Here is a 22,520-nt window from a genome sequence, read left to right as displayed (position 1 = left end):
GTTTCTTGTTTCTGTTTTAATTTTTATTTTATTTACGAGCCCAGCGGCAGGCGAGACTTGACATCTGCTTGTGATGCATTACTTAAGTCCACTTGTAATTATTTCTTCCGTCAACATATTAGTCACCTCATTGAATTTTAAATGCAAATAATACATTTTTATTTTCCTATTAAAAGAGCGTTTAGAAATTGAACATTTATATTTTAAAACTTAAAGTAAAAGATTTCATTAATTTCAATAATGAGACTCATATTAAGAACAATATTCTAGTATATATATATATATATGTTTTGAATTTTATTTTGCTATTCTAAATTTATAGGCACGTGAACTCCTTTTTCAATAATCTTAAAAACTATAAAGTTCCTAGCAAAAAGTTTTGCTGAAGCAAACGTCAAAAACCAAAATAATTGATGAAGATATTCCCTCATTACTCTCTTTCGTTTAAAATGATAAATAGTCATTAAAACAAAAAATATTATTCACCTATCAGTCACCTCTTGCTTTATCGAAGACAATTATATTATTGTTTTCATAAAGAAAAAGAAATGTATAGCTTACTTTAGCACAAAAACTATACTTGCTAATAACAATTATAACCGATCAAAGTTTACATGAAGTAATTAACTTACTGAAATCCTAATAAATAGCATTTCATTATGATAATAAAGGGATTTAAAAAAGCTCGGTCATAATTTAAGATTAATATCTCGGTTGCCTTGCGAGAAGTCATTAACATATTCCTGTATAATTAAACCATGTAATGGTAAGGCTAATTTGTGCTCAATCACAGTCAACATTAGCCATTATGTTTGAGCTTGTTACCTGATACGGATTTCATCAATTATTAGTTGTAATAAAATACCAGTAATATGAAATTGATGTTAGTTTCCTAACGAGGACTATGTTCGATTTATATAGCAAAATAACTTAAAATATATAAAAGAAATATAATGATATGATTATTATTTTTTTGTGTCTTCATTGTGTTAATCGAAACCGAACACTTAAATTAATGTGCGTGATAAAAGACATACAAAATTATATGTGAGCCCGTAATATCATGCTTTAGCTGTCACACTGATTTGGTGATCTGAAAGATTACTCTGTGACGTATAAGTCTATTTCTGAGTTCATTAAACACAAATTGGATCCTAAATAGGGGAACGACAATTACATGGGCTATAAACATGCACAATTTTATGTTAAAAATATAGTTATATATTTAAATTGGTTTCTTTGTTCAGTACCTCAGATATCTTTGCGAATTGGATTGGATACACCCCGAAGATAATGGTCGTCAGTTCGTGATGGCTTATAGCCTCGCCGACGGTACACTCAAGATCGGTGAAATACCCCGTCGTAACTCTGGCATACGTGAGGGGAAGTTCCTGAAGGCTATGAGGCTTCAGACACCCGAATCCAACCCCAACTTTCCAACATATTTTACACCAGACAGGTTTTATATCGGTAAGCTGTTGGTTTTATGTTAGGGATAAGTTATCCAGATCGCTTGTGGCCCTCCAAAAGAAAAAGAAATTCTATAAGTTTGATTGTTAAATTATTGAAATATTCAATGTCCTTTGGCTGTATACTGTAGACCAGTTTCCATCATCGCAGTACCTATTGAGCATTATTATTTTGCATGCATAAATTTTCACATGTTAAAGTTATAGAACGAGAAACGTGGAACGCTCCGTGTGTAGTCTGATAGTTTAAATTTTAACTTGTACTAAGCATAACGTTATTTGAATGTTTGTGGCTTTGTGAATGTAGAAACGACTTTTTCATTTTATCGTTAAATAAGACGGTATTTATTTTCAAAGATAACTCTCCAGTCTGCTGTCTGATCTATAAGAGTAAATTTAAACATAAGCGTTTATTTAAATCGGAATATTTGTATTTTGTATATTTGAGAGTAAATTGGCTTAATAAGAAGCCACTTTTTTTTTGTCTCAAACGATTTATTTGCAAAGACGATAAATTTCTAAATATTTTTCAACTCTTCAATCGATTTCAAGTGTCTAACTTTTTCAAAAGTCGACTGTAATGACAGAAAAATATACCTGCGCTTTCGTTCTTATGACTGGGAGGGTTGATTTTTTGTAAGCAATTGTATTTTGTAATTACGTAGTTGGATTGTGTCCGAAAAAAATGACAAGCTCCTCTCTGTTACAATAGGAGATTAATATTTATAATTGGTATTCGTATTAAAAATGACACTTTAGAGCTGCTACCTTAATAAAATATCATAAACCTTTTTAATTTAACATGTCTTGGATATAGTTATAAATAAATTCGTATTTTAGATTCAAAACAACTCAAAGTACGAAGAGCAGCTTGTTAAACTCATGCCCAAATTTATGTTTATATAAAAAAACATTTAACTATAGGTATTTATGTAAGTCACTTTAATGAAACAACCAAAAATTTCTTTAACTTGAGGATTTTTTATAAAAGAATATTTCATTCATTAATCTTAATATGTTTATGGGAAATTAAACGGGTTAAATTTGATTACATCGATAGGGTGTGTTTATTCTATCAAGCCTTTTATATCTATTAAACGCGAGGTATTGAAAAAAATTTAACTACGCATTAAACGCATTATCATTGAATACACTAAAATACTATGAAAGTTTTAATTATAGTACGTGAAATTCTTGCATTATAAATTTATTTATATCACAGTAGCAGTGGTAAAGGCCGATAACGAAATAAATGTACCGGGATATTAGATTCGTAATATATTTGTTGTAACATTAAGATAATCCCGTAGGAGCAATAGTGCCGGTTTTCAAGCATCGCTTCAAGATAGTTGGCTGTGATCTATACGTGTATCGTTATATGAGCGCCAACCCCGAGAAGTTTCCTCAGGAGGTGATAGATAATGTAAGGAACTACCACATGAGAGAGGGCAACCTGAAGGACGAACTGGAGGTGAGCTATTGATTCTACATGTACTAGAGAATTCTTTATTAGAAAGCATACTACGTACTGCTCTAAAACTGTTATCTGTATATTTTTTTCTATCGTAAGAACATAAAATTATACGTAGAATACAGTAACTTTTGCCCCGGATAGTTAAGTTGGCGATTTTTTGTTTGCACTTCTATTAAATTTCATAAAAAATTCCATAATCTGTTTAAAATACTAGTAATAGTTTCTTATGTATATTGTATTTAAATTAAAAACCGCATCCACACTACACAAACTGTGTTTTCCATAGTTGTGAACTGTCGCATAATGTAGTTTTCCTCCGATATATTTACTAACTTACCTATACTGACATTGTTTCCGGACTCGTTAAAGTTCTACGTCAACGTCTCATAATACTTAACGTACGAAGCACCCTTATCACATGTTCGTATCGACATTTACTATGTACTATCAGTTTATTAGACTTCATTCATAAACCTCCGCACACGACACTCTATTGATAAAAATAAACTGCAATAATAGGAGTTGCATAAAGCGATGCGAGCTTGGTAATGGTAAAAATAAATGTATCTAATTTAAGTCAATATTTCATCTGTAGTGGATTTATTCTTTAAATATAATAGAACTTCTATTCTATACTTCTAGGAGGCAATCCGAGACGAACAAGCGGCTGAAACGAGGGCACAGCTTGCTAAGATCGGTCAAGCGGCGGTGGCTGAGCCGAGCGCTATGGAACGCTGTCTGACCGCCCTTAACGTGGTCGAGGGCAGCGCCACACCGCCCCGACCGCCCACGCCGCCCATGACCACGGACAGACTGCCTTATGAAGAGTCCTTGAGGATTAATAGATTGAGGTGAGGCTGTATTTCCTATTAGTAGTTAAACTAGCCGTTGAAAAGATAGAATGTAGAATTAAATAATATTTATATAATATATCATTTTAATAAAATTTTCTTTACACACGCTGTTACACTAACTTTAAATATAAGTGGATTGTCTTTAATCTTTGGTTTAATAAATATAAACATTTACAGCAAACCGACATGCGATAACATAGTTCCTCTGAAAGGGATCCTCAAGTCAGGGGCTGCGAAGGATGATCATCAGAAGGTGGTCTGCTTCAGCGGCCCAGAGGTTGAGAGACAGGAGCCAGCACACCCGGCGACCTACCAGCCTGGACAACAACCACACTTCGATGAGGATCCAGATTTCTGTCATAAATTCAAGGATGCGGTATGTACCATACGTAAAAATTCTCAATAAAGTCAATTAATCATAGTTTGCAAAATCATAATGTATCTAAATTATGATTTGTTTCTGCCTGCTAGAATATTAGCTGATTAATTGATAAGAACTATTAAAAAATATTACGAAGACAGAGATTACGCCAGCTCTCAAATACTTAAATGAAATTTCTTATCACAAAATGTATATTTTCAACAGATTTTAATGAAGAATATTGAAATATACATTGTGCCGCATTGTATTTATAAGTGAATTTTATTGCAATGACATAGGTTATGGGGCAAAAAATATCAATATTCTGTTTGTAGACTTAGTTTTCTCACATTACTATATTAAATCTATATAAATTTTGCCTGTCTATTTATGCTGTATATTAACTAGGATGCTGATGATCGTGCCGAGCGGCGTGCTAAAGACATCTGCCCCTATGAACTCATACCGAGTAAGCAAATACAAAACCAGACCGGAGAAGAGATGGCCGTCAAACCAAAGTTGCCAGGTTACCTCGGAACTTACGATGTTGATTGCAAGGAGGTAATTTCCTTTGTATTAATGGTATGTTCCTAAATGTGGCCTAAGTTCTAAAATGGCCTATAGTATATAGCAATTGATTCCTTTACACGATCATATAAGGAAAACTTTACAAAAGTTCGTGCGCCTTTCAAACAGACCATGGCATATAATAGGTAGTAATTAATAAAAAAAACTTTGTGAACGTTCGTGTGCATTCCATTAAAATTCTTTCAAACAGACCAATGACCATTGATTTAATTACGACATCTTGTCCCTTTATTTTAAATCGTATGTATTTGCGGCTGTGACACACATGTTTTGACTTTTCAGGTTTCTTTTTTTTTCTATCTGTACAACTTACATGCAATTTTGTTATTAAATAATTGTGATACTTTCTCCATTCAGGCGCCTGAATACATGCGCCTGCCCAGCGACGCGTACGAGAAAATCAAGCATATGCGTCGCGATGTGCCTGAGATATCACCGCAGGCGCTTCGCATGTCCAAATTTCCCCCGGAGCCGATGCCTTCTGTAGACACCTGTGTGAACCCTCCCCCTGAACCTCAGGGTCCATGTGCAGTCACCAAGGAAGACGTCTCCTTCTCATGTCCGCGAGTAGAACCTGGGCTACCGTGCTGCGATCCCGACAAACGCGAACAAAAATAATATAGAATAGATCTTGATTATTTATTGAATTTTAAATAAACGATGCAAAAATTTCTGAAGTGTCTCGTTACATTATAGAATAGCTTAATAAAGATCTCTTCAAATTAATTACGAATAGATGCACGGACAACAACGAAATTATTTTTTTTGCAATCATGAGATAAAATTTTTTTTTTTTTTTGGGAAGCAATTTTTCATTTCGTTCCTACCCAAAATGCGAGTTTGAGGGTTATTTCGGCCCCTTATAAGCCCGGGAATATCCCCAAAAACCCAACGCTAACCGTCATTGCCTTAGTGGACTCCAACGAGGCCGCTTGTGCTTAGACCATAACACAGTATGATAGAATATTCAATGTTTTTTTTTAACTATTGAGTCTTAAGGATTGTGGGTACTAAAACAACACATTTTCTAACCGCTGTTTGTGTTAGAGGAACCTATTAGTTTAGATATAAAATTATATATAACTAACGATAAGATTGTCGTAGGTGTGACATATAATAATAACATTATGCTAATATGTTCTATTGCTAGTTTTGTAGGTTTTTGGACTTTTTAAATTAATTCGATTAAATTTCTATTAACCTTCACGTTAATTACCTAGTGCACTCATTAACACAAACCGTATGGGAACAAATACAGTGGATTCACGCAAAATGCAACCGGTTCAATCAAATAAACTGTAGTCGGTACTTATTTTTGTGTTATATATTAATTAACTCATATTATATGTTATTATAACCATCAATTTATAATTAAATTTTCGACAAGAATAATCAAAAAGAGTGAATTTATTAGTTACATAGTAAATTATATGACATATATATATATACTAGCTGTTACCCGCGAGTCCGTCTGCGTAAGAAAAATAATAAGAAACTATGACAAAACTTTAAAGCCCCGTCTGCGCCTTGCCTCCAACTCGGGCGTTATAATTTCGGGATGGTCATTCGGGATATTGAAAAAAGTATCCGAAGTTACTTTTTATTACATCAGCTATCTGCCAATAAGCCCCGTTAAACGCGGTTCAGCCAATTTAGATATTAGCCGAAACAAACATACACTCGTATTGTGTTTACATATATATAAAAAAAATAGGGGTTGGTGATAAAAAAAGCAAAAATTTAGGGTTGTATGTATTTTTTGATGCCACATTTAAAAAAAAAACAAAATATTTCGTTTAAAAATTAAAAAAAAAAAACGTTTAAGGGTGAACAACCCTTATGACTAAGGGGTATGAAAAATAGATATTGGCCGATTCTCAGACCTACTCAATATGCTCACAAAATTTCATGAGAATCGGTCAAGCCGTTCCGGAGGGGTACGGGAACGAACATGGTGACACGAGAATTTTATATATAAGATATATATATATATATTAAATGAAACGAAATCTATTTAGACATTATTTATTTCATTAGAATGCATAAATACTTAATCATATGTCCACAAATAGATAACAATGCGTAGATTTTTGTAAATTTTTTTTATACCAAATATATTATAACAAGCGCGATCACACTCAGGGTGACGAACATCCCTCCGAAGAGGACGTACTTATCCTGGGAGACCCTTCTCTCTATGAGGGTGATGGTGGCGTTGGACAGGCCCAGGGTATTCGCCAAGTCTATCATCCGTCTATGAGCGCCTTTCAATGTGTCACGATTGTACCTTAACGTCTCTAGAATGCTTGTACCTAATAAAAAATATTTACATAAAATTAAAGTTATCGGAGACGTATCAATCACGCCGAGAAATATCATCTCTGAATATAAATGAAAAATAAAGTATTTCCTTATTCTTAATAATAATGCATGATTTTTTCTCATTTTATTTTTGTGTAAGCTGGCAAGGCTTAGATCGTTACACCATTCCCATACTTTGGTGTGTATAATTTTACTCTGTAGCTTTGTAACATGTGACATCTGATAAATAGTTTTATAAAAATATATTTTAAGTTAAGTATGTTAGCTAATAGATACTAAAAGCTTTAAATATATATATCATATAGTTTTTCTATAAAATTAAGCATAGTCAATTGCTTTTTTTTTATGGATAACAATAGTTTTATGAAATTACCACCGTTATTAGTTGTTATGGAATAATTTATACTACTTAATGTAATTAGTCGCGTATAATATATAAAAAATACTATAAAACAATAGAAATACTCATAATTCCGGTTGCGTTTCGAACCCTGGGGAATATTTTGCATAGAGAGCACGAAACCAAATTAGCCCTAAGCAACATAGGTGAGGTAAGGAATAGATGCATTTAGATCCTTGTTAACCTGTGGGAATTTTTTAAAATTTAGCTTTATAAAATCCAGAGCGTCCTCTAATATTTTTCCACACTAACGTTAGCTTTACTTGAATTTTATAATTAATATATCAGCTTAGTACTTTATATAGATCTAGGCCTCACTCACGGCTTTTTATCACGATCATAAACATACCGACCTAATGACTATCAGCAAGTACAACTACTTTATGACTAATGGATGAAAAAGAAACAACTATTTTGTGATCATCCATAGAAACTGGTTATCGTGGACGAAGAAACTTTGTTTTAATACATAAAATTTCTTATCTTAGACGAAATAAGCAGAGATTTTATTAAATACTCAGCAGTCTTTGCCACACAGAATATATTGTAATATATTAGTTGTAGCAAAAGAACAGATGCGATATAGTATTGTACATATCACAGTCATATATAAAAAATATACAAACGAATATAAATAAAATTCACAAAAACCAGGATCTTTAATCTTATTAAAAACATAAAATCACAGATCACCTGCAAAGGAACAAGTCATGTGGCCTCTAAATACAGACGCTGATCAAAATGATAAGGCGAATTAAATATTCAACTTTAGAATTACTGGGGTAATTATAATAAAATTAAATTAATCTAAACCTCATTAGCATGTATATACACAAGTAAATATTTATGTCTATAAAGCCATGGGTACATTTTTATTGAGGAAACCTAGCGTCTTTGAAAACACTACCGGGATATAAATATCAATATATCATATAAATAATTTTGTTTTTATTTGGTACTTTTATAACAGGTTCCGTTATAAATAATATATACGTAGAATACAAAGTAGCGTACCTACTCTCAATGATACCGTAAGTTTGTTATGAGAGTTCGCAAGAGCATGTCATGTGGGAATAATTAAAAGATCTCAAGAATACAATAAGCTGAGTGTTATTTTTTTTTCTTGAGAATATCTAATAAAGTTGTTCTGATGCTGGAAACAGTTGAATCTCAGTTATGACGCGTTACACGTGACGAGGTATCGCGAGTGCTGTGATATTTGTAGTTGTTTGAAACTTATTACTGGTCCCCGGAAACGAATGTTGCAGGGAATAATGTGGTGAGTATTTTCTTGATTCCACATTAACCAGGATAATTTTTGTATAAAACACACTCACACGCGTCTATTTGTAAAAAAAAAAATATACCGATGATAAATAATTAAGATTAAACATATGTTTACCTTGATTAATTATTTATATATGTATGTCTTACCATACACAACAGTTTAGAAACAACTATGTTATCTTTGCAATACTAAAATTTAAGTAATATTGAACATTTTAACCTCTAACCGCATAAAGAGGAAGAGCTTTGTGTATGTCTGTCTTTCTGTTCGTCGTCCAAACAACCCGCTTTTAACCAAAACCAACACAAACATACCATTTTTGTTGTCCAAACTTTTCTAATACAAAAAAATTTCTTTTAATATTCTACAAGCCTTTAAGATTTTATTATTCAGAATATAAACGTAATTAAAATTTTAAAGTATTGAGTAAAGAGAGAAGCTTTAAAATCATAAATAAATTTAATGTGAAATACTTCATAAAAAGCCTCATTCCAATGTCGTTTAGTTACTGCCAACATCAATATTACATTCACATTTAAGGTTTTATTACACTTAAATTATAAGATGATAAAAATAAATATAAATAAATATTATGTTTAACTTATGATATTTTTTGTTTAGCATACATTAAAATAATAGTTATTATAATTAGATGACTGATAACTAGATTTAATCACAAGACGATACTATTACTGGCGTTCTCCGTGTTCTTTTTTTAATTTTTTAAACAAAAAAAAAATCCCAACATTGAACAGTGCATAGAAAAGAGTTTATATATGTATTAATAAATCTGTGGCTGCATGTTTTTCCTATAAAGAACATATTATCCGTAAATCCTTTGAAAAGAGAATTTGTGTATTCAATCTGTCATAACTACAGGCATGTTGGATGCAATACAAATAGGCCGATTCCGATTTTGGCATGAACATGAACAAAGAGGTTTTAATGTGTGCACTATATTTTCAAAATTATATTTTTCTTCAGCGATTGCTTGGACTGACTAATAACATATATACTGAAAAAAAATTTGCGCGTGAAAAAAAATCTATATCAAAATCTTTGCCAAAAAATGCTTAGCAATTAAAACAATGCTGTTTTATTTATTGAAATATATTTGTTTACTCTATAAGGATACTACCATAAAAGGTGAAAAATTTATCATGACCTGTTTGTCATACATTTCATATAAATAACGCATGTTTATCAAGTTATAGAATTCCTAGGATCTTATTTACTCTATAAAAATGAAAAAATAGAAACGGATAATTATAATACGACATTATTATTAGAATTAACTTTAAAACAACCAGAACCATGAATGGCGGGGCTTGTAAAGAATATCTTTTTTTATTTTTTTATTATTTATTTAATAGAAAACGGTTTAAGAGGACCAATCGTATTTCACTTCCAATGCAAAAATCTACACACAAATAGGTTACGTTGTTTTAAATGTGGCCTTCATCCGTGCAAAGACGTGCACAGTATATTCTGCCAGTGTCGTGCAGAATGGAGGAGACAAGAACCCGGATAAACTTACACAGAAATAAAACATAAAAATATAAATTATATAGACATTACACACATCAAGTTGACACATTTACCCTTTATATTTGCGAATTAAAAACGATGTAAACGTTACTTTAAAGTTAAATATTCTAGTGGTAACATTGAAGTATCTTCGATATCTTTTATAGCACTGACGTCAACGGTTCAAGTACACAAAGAATATGATATATTTTATAGGGAATTACGTATTAAATGCGAAGGTTGAGTGAGCTTGAAACGCTCACTTGTAGCGTAATTATAATTACATTTCTTATGTATATTCATAAACTTAATAAGCACAGATAATAATTAATAAAGAAATATCGAATAACATTGGATCACTTATAAGAGAATTAAAACTTCACCACGTAGCGTGTTGATTAATAAATTTCCGGGTACCTATATTAATTTTTTATTGACGTACCAGTTCTAACGCGAGTTTTTCATTGACCTTATATTTTATATAAATTTAAATTCTTTAAATTATAAGTGGTCGGTTTAATGGTGAGACGAATAGAACAAACAAAGAATTTTCTTAATTTAATCGAGTTTTAATATATTTACGCGGAATATCGATTTAGCTTCGCGTCTCTGCTGTCAATTTGACAGGGCTATGTATATCAATAAGCAATTCTTCTCAATATTTTATTTAATCGTACTGAAACTTATTGGTCCTTAAAACCAAACGATATTTCCAAAGCCATACAGAGTATCAACAAAATATTTGAATAAAATTAAAAGTTGTAATTTGTTGTACATATAAATTGTTCTGAACACGTTAAACTGGTCACATACTGATTCAAAACCCAAACCGGTTCATTAATGAGAAACATATTCCGACCATTTTATATTAGTATTATGATTTTTATTAAATGATTACATTAATTTCCAGAGAGATCTTATGCCTTTTTTCATAAAAACATGTCAAAAATTTATTTTCATTTAAAAATGGAATTTGGCAAACAGATTTTTTTTTTAGTCTAGAGTCTTGACTAATATAAAAGGCAAATTAGTACTGTTATTCATTACTCAGAGAAGAAGGGTAACATTTTAAACATAAAAAACAATTTTAACACAAATAATAATTGCCTTGTTTAATATTTTACATTACACGCAACGCCATCTAGTGTTAAATATGGCAAAAGCGTTTATCTTAAAAAAACGTTTTAGGTGAATTTAGACAAAAAATCAAAATAAAATAACTACGATACTTAAGTTTGGTTCAATGATTTCGTTTCCCTCACCAACCTAGTCTTTCATCTATATCTTCCCCAAAAAATATACCTTTAGGTATCAAAAGGAAAGTAGTACTAATATTTTCCTATTAAATGATACCTCTATACTATAGAGTATATAGTTAACTTATAACATATAAAACTTCTATGAATTACGATGATGATGATGGTGATTGCTTTGAACACACCAGAATTATATTAGGAGATCTCAAGGACATTAACATATCGTAACATAATACACAGTACCATTATTTTTTTCATTGAACTATTGATACACTAATAACCAACGTGTTATATTTCTATAGCACTGTCAATGAAACAGTGAATGTGAGTACTTTGTAGATGTTATAAGGCAGTACAGTAATTTTATAAGCATGCCAAATTTTGATTAGAATCCGGAATATAGTTTTAAAAATTTAAACACTTTTCTAGATCATTCTAGACATCCAGATACGATTTTTGGTATCTAAATAACATAAGCAGATATGAGAATTTTCTAATTTTTCATTGTCATAATAAGTATTGACACTTATCTCAGAGATAGTATTGTGATTCATAATATCAAAATATAGTTATTTAGCTCATAACTTGATTTACAAAAAATTTTCTAAACATGTTAACATGTAAAGCTTTTATAAACACTGTAAAAATTAGTATTTATTTTATTTATAAAATAATATGATTTATCATATTACAATCATTTAAGTAGTTAACCTACTGAACACTAGATGGCCTTTACAATAATTATAAATTAAGCCATACACACCTGTGTGCAACATTTCATCGACATTCCTATGTGAATTCTGCAGTGATGATTGTTCTTGGCCCAAGTAGTCCACATTAATCTCTGTATGATCATGACCAAATCTACGACTCAACAATTGTTCTCTCTCAGCCTTTTCTTGTTCCCGCCTGTACCTTTTGTTTCGAGCATTGGTTAAAGATGCCTTTAAATTAATATAAAACAAATATTGTTAGTAATACTTAAATAGCAACGAAGTGAGTCAAAGTTTCAGTTATTTAAAACAAAAATATATAGTATCTATCATATATAACAATATAATTCTAAAAATTGTTATTTAGACACCTCCAAAGTAATATTTTAAGAGATACAATAGTGTACTTAGGTGCCATCAATTTGTTGTAGTTTAGAACTAATTATATTGCTTAATAAAAATTATGTAAGAATAGTAATTCTGTTATAAATTATGTAAGATTTTAACATACAAATGTATGATTTTAATTAATCTTAATGTATGGAATCATAATTTTATGGGCAGAATGTGTATTACCCTAACATGTATATACAATATAAAATTTGCAATGTCCTAAATCACAAAGCAATACCTATAACTTTGCCTATTACTTTTAAAGTTCACTTTATTCCAGCTGTCTGTTTTCTTACCTGTATATGTGTGTTGTCATATTTCAATTGGTCAACTCTCATCTTTGCCATAGGCCTTTGATTTATTGGTGTCTTGAAAAGGAGAACATCTAATTTTTCACAATTTCTGCAAAAAATATATAATAATTCAATACCATATAACAATCAGCCAAAACTATGTAACTTAACCCTTAAAGGTGACTTAATGTAATAAAGAAAGTAGATAACTAAATCAATAGTCGCTAAATTTAACAATGCTTAAGAAGAAGTAGATCAGTCATTTATTGCTCAAGTAAAATATATTGAATCAAGTAAGGTGTTACTGAAAATAACTTACGCTTTAATTATATTTATCTTTTCTTGGATGGCACCTTCAATTTTCTCTGCATCTGGATCATTTTCTAATTTATGAAATAAATTTGATGTTTCCTGTATTAATTGAGTTGTTTGATGATAAAGGGCTTCCATGGTTATTTTTTGACATATATTTCCTTTATATACAAATTATTTATTTCATTGAAAGGAATCATAAAAATATTGTTAACGAAAATAATATAACAAAAGTACTCAAAGTTCAATCGAAATGTTTACTCGTAAGTCGTAGGCAATGTCAGTACTCGCTGTCAATTTGACGTGCCAACTGTAAAGTCACAATTAAATACTCGTATTAGAATATTTTTTTTATTGATAGTAATTTATTTTTATTCTGACTTATAAATTTAAAATTTTAATATAAAAAGCAACGTCATGTCTTTACAATATATTCACAATATTTGTGAAACGTGTCTCAAGGATTTGTATTTTATTTTTAGTCTACATTGTGGCGTCATTCGTTAGTGACGTCGAGAGGTTTTAACTCCGGTCTCCGACTCCGACTTTCAGTGACAGTTTTTACTTTCAGTTATCAAATTGAGTACCTATTGACTAATATTGAGTCACTCTCATTTCCGTTTATGAAATAAATATTTTCAACTCTGAGAAAATATCCTTAAATCTAATCAAATGTGCATGAATTTCAAGTGAAACAGTTAAGTGCAGTACCATAACAATGGGTGATTCGTGTCAAGCATGTCTTACAAGAGTTCCTCACGCTACCCTTATAGCTACAATAATGTGCTGTTTGGGCGTGGGAGTCTTCTGTGGTACTATGTATCGAGGATCTTCTTTATCAATTTTGATGTTTGACGAAGTTTTCCACTTTCGATTGATGTGGATAGATGCTCTACAAATGATATTTATTGTGGGCAGTGCTTGTATGGCGGCTCTGGGTTTTATGTTATTATGCCTCGGATGCCTCACAACTGGTGCTACGCGACAGAAAGTATACCGCGCCTGGAGAGCAAGAGTCGGCGGTCGTATATCTTGTGCCGTCTTTATGATTATAACTTACATTTTAACTTTTATCTGGCTAATACTACTGGGTTTCTTAGTCATAACAACTTTCCTGTTCACAATATTCTGGGCATTGTGTTCTAAGCCGAAAAACATTGAACTATCCACCTGCATTGATTTCACACAATTTGATTTCATGTTTCCTTCATCTGTTCGCCAAGAGGATATGAAAATATGTGAAGCACATAAAATAAAGCTGTTCTGTAAAGATTATGTGGAAAAAGCAGAATTTATGTTCATCCTTGCTATGGTGTCCTGTCTGCTGGTTATACTGAGTTTAGTACATTATTTAATGTGTTTATCTGCCAACTATGCCCACATCCGAGATCATGAGAAGTTCCAGGAGCTGCAAGAGCTGCAATACCTCACCAACCCAGACCTGCACGCCTCTAAAGACAGGTTCTAGTATATGGCCCGCGCACCATTGTTGCGCTCCTTGGAAGCCACTACTAAAATGTGACAAACGAAAACAATAATTACACATTAATGGCATACTGTGTTCAAAAATTGATGTCACTAAAAGACTGATTGTGGATGGTTCTTGTTAGATTAGAACTGAAGTAGACATATCTATTTATAATCACCTTTGTACTAAATATTTTTACATTCCTTAAAATAAGTTTTCTTTACATTTTATTGTTAAACAATATTGATTTGACTATAATATTGACATTTATTTATAACGTTGTTCTCATGCTTGGCATGATTATATGTATATTTGTGTTTCTTTGTTCATTATGAATTATAACAATAGTCTAGAGAGCCTAATTTTTATCTTAATTCTTCCATTAACAATGATTAAATACTAGATTATTTAAAGTTGTAAAATGTCTGCCGAATTGTTTGTTAATGTAATAGAAATTTAGTTACGGTCATTGTCTGAAGTAGGAATTGAGGTCTGTTACAAAATATGCCGTTGAATTAAGTATGTCTTAAAATATTTGTATTTCGTAATCATCCACAAAGTGATTAATTGTTCAATGTTTAGTACAATAATTATAGATTAAGATGGCACAATTTGTATTTTGTAGATGTAAGATTTAAAAGAACATTATATAATTGACTGTTCTTATTAATATGATCTTTGTGCATTTTCCTCCGACCTTAGCTATAGGCTTTGGATGATTTTTATCGGAACTTTTCATTAATTATAGTAAATATCAAAAATGTGATTTCGCGATCAATTATAGGGTGGTGACTGTATTAAGTATCCTGCAAACTATTCAAAGTAAAAAAAAAATTCTTATTTAAGTGTCCAAATGTCTTTGTATATGTTTTATTTATGAAGATATTTATTTCAGTGTATTATGATGCACAGTGAAATATTTGGTTGAGTTGTCTACCTATCAGTAATTCTGAAATATAAGATTTGATTATTCGGTTAAGTAAAATAGTCCCACCCGTAATATTAATTGTCTTAAAGAAATTGTAAAATAACTTTTGCTATTTTTTATAAAACTAAGCTAGCTTTGAGTCATGTGCAGCCATTTAAAAATCCCACCAAAATTTATTCACATTTTCAAAATTAGTGCTCAATAAACTTTTGTATTTATAAACAACAATCTTTACTATTTTATTGCATACTTGGTGCATTTTTTTATATTTATCTTATAAAACAATTAAGGTTAAGGTTTATGTATAAGGACTTATAACAGTGAAGTGACTGGCACAATAGCATAGCTAAAAAGTCAAGATGTGTGTTTAGTTTTCAATATTAAAAGAAAAAAAAAACAAACAGTATGTAAATTTAGAAATAATTTTTTAACTCGGTGTTATTACCTGCTAGTATTTTTGTAGCTATTTTAAAGTTTTATAAGAATTAAACACCTGTTTTATAATGTTGTCTATATTTAATAAAATTATTAAGATAACGATGCATGTCAATTGATTTTCCTACTTCACATACACTGGAAAAATTCAATTGGAAATGGAAATGTGTAGTGGAATATTTAAATTGAATAATTGAAGGGGCCCTAGGTTTGAGTTGATTGTTGAGAATGTAGGTCGACCTCTCGTTTTTAAACCCTTGTCAACCGGCATGGGTCAATTTATGCTGGGTCATGTTTAATTGCAACTCTTGACCAAGTTGGCCTCATTATGTTCACAATTACTCTATACCTTGACGATGCGCGTATTTCAGTCTGTACAAACAAAAAGTTATCTAATATTATTTAAATATAGGTAGATGTGAAATTTAAACATAAATACTGAGATAGTTCAAAAATTTCTGTTTATAGAAGTCCCTTAAATGTTATCTGTAGGTAATATTAGTTTCTAAATTTGCATTCGTACCATGTGTTTTTGATGCCTCTTTTGTGAGGTGTACCTATCTAAACATACTAATATAAAATGAGTATGGAACTACCAGTTACGTCTGAGCTACTAAAGTTGTGTTTCTGATTTATTTTTAGTCTTCGCAAATACTAACATGGAGATATAAATGCTCTAAATGACCATTCGTTCTATATATTCAATCAATACAATTTTCTTGTATCTAAAGCATCGGTTTAATATTGCAAGATTGTACGTTAAGATATGAAAATAACCTTTTTCAATAATTGCTATTAATTCTTACTACGCCAACTTCGTCGTTTTATTCCTCTATAAGGTTAGACACTTACGTTACTACTTTTACGGATAAAGTTAACCTAACTTTATAAACAACCTCACTTCTAGCTTCTTTATGTCTATTCCTATGTAGCCGTAAACCATTAGAGTTTTTTGTATGTTTAAAGGATCATTTACCATTAGTTTCTTTTTATATATTCTTTATTACATGTGTTTCTTATATTAAGTATATATTTTTAATCTGTTTATAAATAAGTTAATATACCAATATACATATTCTATGGACATGAATTACTCGCAAAAATTTTATATAAATTCTCTAACATGATAATGTCCTACCTCACGAAAAATTATCCATTTTCAACTTGTATTAGCTACTAAAAATTTAAACGACACTTCGTTGACGATTTTTAAGGTGCTATACCAAAAGCTCTTTTTAATTATACGCTTTTCCTTTTGTATAGATAAGCAAAAATTCTATTATTATGATGTAGATATTTACTTTAGACGTAATGCTTAACGTTTTATTAATTTAGTTCCCATTCCCATAGTTGATTTGAATTGTCAACAAACCGGTCAATTTGAATTTTGCGAATAGGAAGTTGTAGAACTAGAATTGCGGTATTTTAAATTTAGCAGACTACTTTAAAATTTTACATTAATAAAATCATTCCTTGGTGAAAAATAAAGTTTGTTTTAAAAATTGTTCAGAAAGTCAAATATGTCCGTGTCCGTGAAAGTCCGTGTATTGAAGGTTACTTGATATTAATATTATAGAGGAAATATATATGGGAGACATTGCCTACATATTGCATGTTCGTCTGAGTGTAAACAACGTGAGAGCATCGTGGGAACCAGGAAACCCTGTCCATATACGCTTTAGAAAAGAACTTAAAACTGATCTAGGTTCATTATAATTTTAAGTTAACACGTCGCAAAATCATTTATTTTACTTATTTGGAAATACCGTTTCAATTTATATTTAGAAAGTTAAAAATAACTCGTAGAATATTGCATCCTGAAATAATTCGGAACGTTAAAATAATATTTTTAATATATTTGTTTTAAGAAGTTATAGGTGTAAAGATGTATATTTTTTTATTTGAAAGTAACTTGAAAGGAAATAAAATTTACCAAATTTCTAGTTGGAAGCGTCGGTAAGTTAGATGTATTTTTGGTCACTGTCCTGGCTAATCATTTATTTGTTATATAATCATATATTTTTGTTTCTTCTTAATTTTTAAATATTACCTAAACAAAGTTTGTTTCAGTGTCTAACCTATGATATTAAATACCTTTTATGTTTAGTATATGATGTGGCATATAATGTAACATTTATAGTGTGCGTTCTCTTATTTTATAGTGTGCGCTCTTGATTTGAAGGTTTCTATTGAAAATTATTCGGAATCGGAAAGGGGAGCAAATAGCTGAATAATATCTGATCGCCGCTGGATGATAATTTTGTCGCCGTGATTATGTTAAGCAGGGTAGGTATCCATTGAACATGACCTACTTAACATGACGCTGGAAAATGACCCTAGCAGCTGTTGAATGACCGGTGAAAACAAAACTCTTGCTGAAATACCATAGGCATGATAAAAGGCAGGGACTCAAATGTCGGTTTTGCTGTGAGAGAAACCATAAAAAAAATTACATGCTTCCTATTGAAACTAGAAAGCTAGCTAATGGAATGGCTACATAAAACAAATTGATGATGTCAGCATCTCGGGAAGCCAAGGAAGGAAGGAAGGAATATAGAAGAAAAGCATTGGTTGGAAGAATTTTTAACGCATTTGCTAAGAAAAATCCGAATAAAATGATGTATGTCTTTACTGAAACGTCTCAAACCACTTTTAGTTGAGTTTTTTGACAAAACTAAAGTGAAGACTTACATTACGTTACGTTTAGAACCTCATCTTGCCACTATCGCTCTGCATGATATCGAGCTTGATACCCACTTACTTAAACTAGAAAGAACTTAAACGTTGCCACTCTTTCTGTAGAAAATTTTGTCGAAATAACACTTCTCGACTTTCCAAAAATTCACCGTGCAGGTGCCGGATCCATCACGTTGCAGAGAGAGAAGCTTTAATAGTGCTTGGGGCTTGCGAACCACGTGAAGATTTAAGGGACTCATAATCCAAGCTCCTCTCTAACTAACCAAATTTTAAACGAACCTACTACCGCTGCTTTTGAAGTACATTCTAAGAATAGTTTGATGTTAGTTCTGGACAGGCCAAGTCCAAGTCTTTTAGTAGGTAGTATAGAGATTTAGCAGTTATACCACTCGCTCCTAGTTCTGCCTCTTACAAATTTACGACAAACATATTTCTAGTGAGTTCGTTAGTGAGCTCGTAATACTTATTGGCCTAAATGGTCTTTGTGGATGTTGGTTTCTCAAGGAACCGTAAGCACTATTAACTGAACGCGCTTCAAAATTCGTAAAACCAAAAATATTTCTGGTCTGGACTCCAACGCACAATTATCCTCGGGAATTTTACATTGTTTCTTATTTGTTTTCATGATTACAATCCAATCCAGAGCCGCTTTAAAGATAGAGTAAGGCTTCGCGTTTGATTTTATAGACGTTGGCTTTGGCGTTTAATTTATATTGCGTTCTCTCACAAACCTTATTGATCACTCTTTTGTTTTGCGCTCTGGCCACCGGAAGAGTAACAGCTTGACGAATGATTTCTAGAACCCTATCGTGAATATGTGAGTATTGACCGCTCTTAAAGACTATCTTACAACCCAAAAGCAAATGCTTAGCAGTTCAAATTGCCTTCCCGCATATATAGCAAGTTTTTTCGGTACCTTAACCCCGTCTTACTAAATTACTCTGATCTGGACGAGTCATTTGAAACGCATTGAGATAAAATTTAAGCAGTGCTGGCAGCCAATCACGTATTAAGGTGCGTCATTTTAGTGCTAATGGGATGAAAATCTACTAATCTAATCTAAGCACCCGTTCTGCATCTCTAGACTCATTGCATGGATCTTATATTTAGCATCTCTTCCTTGCAGAATAAAAGATTTTAATATATGTTTATCCTAGGCCTTCTTACTTGATTCTAAACCTACTCTGTACCTGGGTACGGGTATCATAAATTGTTTATGTAATTGAAGTCTTGACTCTGGTTCTGGGGCATCTTTGTCTTTTGAAAGTGATGTAACGACGTCATTATGGGATTTCCAAGGGATATGTCTCTTATTAAAGCTCCGATGGCCTATTTAGATTCATCCCACAACAATTGCGATCCCTAAACAAAGCTGACGAATTTATGACGATTGCATCTAACTTTGATAAAAGGGTTTTATTAAAATCACAGACGAGGAGAGGCCAATTCAAACGTGATGTTTGATAACTATCATAGTTTCAAGATTTTTTGATGTTACTGATCGGTTGGTTTATGTTAAGATTGTTTAAAAAGCTATCTACTATTCCTTATGAGGATGAAGTGCGATCTATATTATCCATCTTCAGCCGATAAATTTAAATAGACCATTTTCCGTAACCGTAGAAGCGCATTGACCGCCTAACGACAATAAGTGTCGTATGAGGTACGTCTTGTATTCTTCCTACCGAGATACAGACAGTGACATTTAATTGGTTTTGTCCACAATCCATCCACAGAATTTATCCACTTCATCCAATAGTACTTGACAGTGATATTTCGAGATCGTCAGCGAATGCTACAACGGATTTTGTGTATTTATTATTAAACTTGAACCAATATTCCCATTTTTTCTCGATACTTATTAGTTTATCTACTAAGACATTAATTACAATATTATTGGAGATAAATCACAGCGCTGAAACAGTCCTACATTGTAACGCAAAAGTTTTTGAAAAACTTTCTTTAGTTATATATAAAAAAACTTTAATTTTGAGTAATACAAAGTAATCATATCACTAACTGGCGTTGGAAAGTTATACCTTAGCGCAAATATCATTCATGCATGTTGTATCGACACTAACGCATTCTCTATGTCTATCCAACAACTGTAATTTTGCCTCTCGCTTTTCCTAGCGTCTTTTAAACTCTTCGGCAGTGTTGAGTCGACGGCATCCAGAAATTCCGGGTAAAAACCCATTCTGGCGTTTGGCCTAAAATACCTGTTGCTAAGCATGATTCGCGTCATTCTCGTTTGTAGAACCGAGAAAAAGATTTTAGACATGGTATTTGTTAAGGCTATCGGTCTAGTATCTTTCGGTTCAGGAACTCAATCTTTTTTGAAAATGAGGACAAGAATTACTTTCCCGAAGGACTTCTTCCTTGACTAGATTATACGGTATGTATATATGAGATGTTTACGTAACAATGAACATTTTTTAAACACTATATACATTCACATATGATACCATCAGGTCCCGACGCAGATTTGGACGATTTTTTTTATCTGACTACTTAATTCTTCTTGCGTTGGTGGAATGCCGTGGAAGTCGGTACGAGGAAATTCAGGTTTTTGTCTGTGCTCTTAAAATGGTCGCAAATTTGTTCGTTGGTCATGAGAAGCTTTTCACGTTCTTTGTTCAAAATGGTTTTCGAATATTCGAAAAGGTTTTTATCAAATCAGTTTTAAAACAAATTTTTTTGGTCATGGCTACGAAAAGATAATATTTACAATATTATATATTTATTACGATGTATGTTTTGTATACAGTCATAATATTACCCTTACCCTTTTGTTAAAAACCCCAGTGGAATCATCGTGTTTTGCTTTTATATGAAGGCTAACTATGAAAGTTAAAGACTTGGTAATTAATGTGACGTAATTCCGACTTTATGACAAGTTTAATGCTAAACCCCACATGTGAATAAAATATTACGTGGCAATAGATAAAATCTTGAAGATAGATTGAAAGTGCTTTTAGAGTAACAAATTTTAAGCTAGTTCCTGTAAGGCTGTAACAGACTTAACAATTTGTTTTTACACGAACAAGATAAGTTAAAAGTAAGCATGTAAGGTACATAGACATACATACACAAAATTCCCAATAGATACATATGACAAAACAGTAGAACATGGTTGAATTGTTTCGTTCTCAATCAACAATTTTAAAAGGTAACATAGTTGCATTAATACCTCTGTGTGATCTCATTACTATTTTATGGACGTATAAAATATTACTGTTTACAATAATGTATTAGTAACCTTCATACAGCACAATATATATGATAACTAATTGTTAATGGTCATGGATGATAAATATTGAACTATTTGTACTATAAATAGTAGTTGTGAGTAACTTGAATTAATATCTACTGGATGTTAGGTACTTTTAGTTCATTTCCTTATAAGATAAATTAAATCGTAATCCCTTTTTTGATTTCTGCTTTCTATTAATATATATTTCTCACAAAATATACTGACCAAGTTCCAAGACCAAGATTGTTGATACAAAAACAACAAATTCGCTCAACACTAACAATTGGTTTCATTATAATATAGCTCCTTTAAAAAAAGAAATGCAAAGTATTTTTTAATCTCAATTGACATGATATTTTAATTACAAGAGCCTATAATAAAACATTTGGATGAAATACAGTAAGCAGAAATAAATGTATGCTTATAAATGAAGTTCAGAATATGAAAATAAAGGAAAAGCAATTACTTTCAAGCGATAAAACAAACGTA

General features: G+C 31.5%; 4 protein-coding genes across 6 annotated transcripts in view; 3 read left to right on the top strand and 1 right to left on the bottom strand.

The window, feature by feature from the left end:
* Positions 1–5,778, top strand: part of LOC116769196 (EF-hand domain-containing protein 1-like) — a 46,341-nt gene extending 40,563 nt beyond the window's left edge. For both annotated transcript variants that reach the window (XM_032660229.2, XM_032660246.2), the window contains exons 11-16: positions 1,248–1,470; positions 2,780–2,940; positions 3,586–3,794; positions 3,975–4,173; positions 4,567–4,719; positions 5,104–5,778. In XM_032660229.2, coding sequence (XP_032516120.2) covers positions 1,248–1,470; positions 2,780–2,940; positions 3,586–3,794; positions 3,975–4,173; positions 4,567–4,719; positions 5,104–5,364 — 1,206 coding nt within the window. In that variant the 3' untranslated portion in view covers positions 5,365–5,778. The remainder of the gene's footprint in view (positions 1–1,247; positions 1,471–2,779; positions 2,941–3,585; positions 3,795–3,974; positions 4,174–4,566; positions 4,720–5,103) is intronic.
* Positions 5,779–6,757: 979 nt separating this feature from the next.
* Positions 6,758–13,522, bottom strand: LOC133320076 (probable Golgi SNAP receptor complex member 2). The gene is made up of 4 exons (XM_061526856.1): positions 13,258–13,522; positions 12,942–13,047; positions 12,303–12,483; positions 6,758–7,058 (listed from the first exon to the last, which is right to left on the bottom strand). Exons 1-4 carry the CDS (start codon positions 13,386–13,388, stop codon positions 6,850–6,852), a joined length of 627 nt encoding a protein of 208 aa, XP_061382840.1. The 5' UTR covers positions 13,389–13,522; the 3' UTR covers positions 6,758–6,849.
* LOC116770450 (multiple C2 and transmembrane domain-containing protein-like) overlaps positions 8,524–22,520 on the top strand; it is a 42,564-nt gene continuing 28,567 nt past the window's right edge. Inside the window, exon 1 of one of the 2 annotated variants that reach the window (XM_061526851.1) lies at positions 8,524–8,747. In XM_061526851.1, coding sequence (XP_061382835.1) covers positions 8,728–8,747 — 20 coding nt within the window. In that variant the 5' untranslated portion in view covers positions 8,524–8,727. The remainder of the gene's footprint in view (positions 8,748–22,520) is intronic. The other variant, XM_061526847.1, reaches the window with a different exon arrangement.
* LOC116769239 (neuronal membrane glycoprotein M6-a) lies at positions 13,748–16,183 on the top strand. Its single transcript, XM_032660283.2, has one exon. It carries the CDS (start codon positions 13,969–13,971, stop codon positions 14,716–14,718), a length of 750 nt encoding a protein of 249 aa, XP_032516174.1. The 5' UTR covers positions 13,748–13,968; the 3' UTR covers positions 14,719–16,183.

Source organism: Danaus plexippus, assembly GCF_018135715.1.
Source record: "Danaus plexippus chromosome 3 unlocalized genomic scaffold, MEX_DaPlex mxdp_30, whole genome shotgun sequence".
Taxonomy (NCBI): Eukaryota; Metazoa; Arthropoda; class Insecta; order Lepidoptera; family Nymphalidae; genus Danaus; species Danaus plexippus.
Note: the sequence above shows the minus strand (reverse complement) of the source record. Positions and strands in the feature narration are given on the sequence as shown.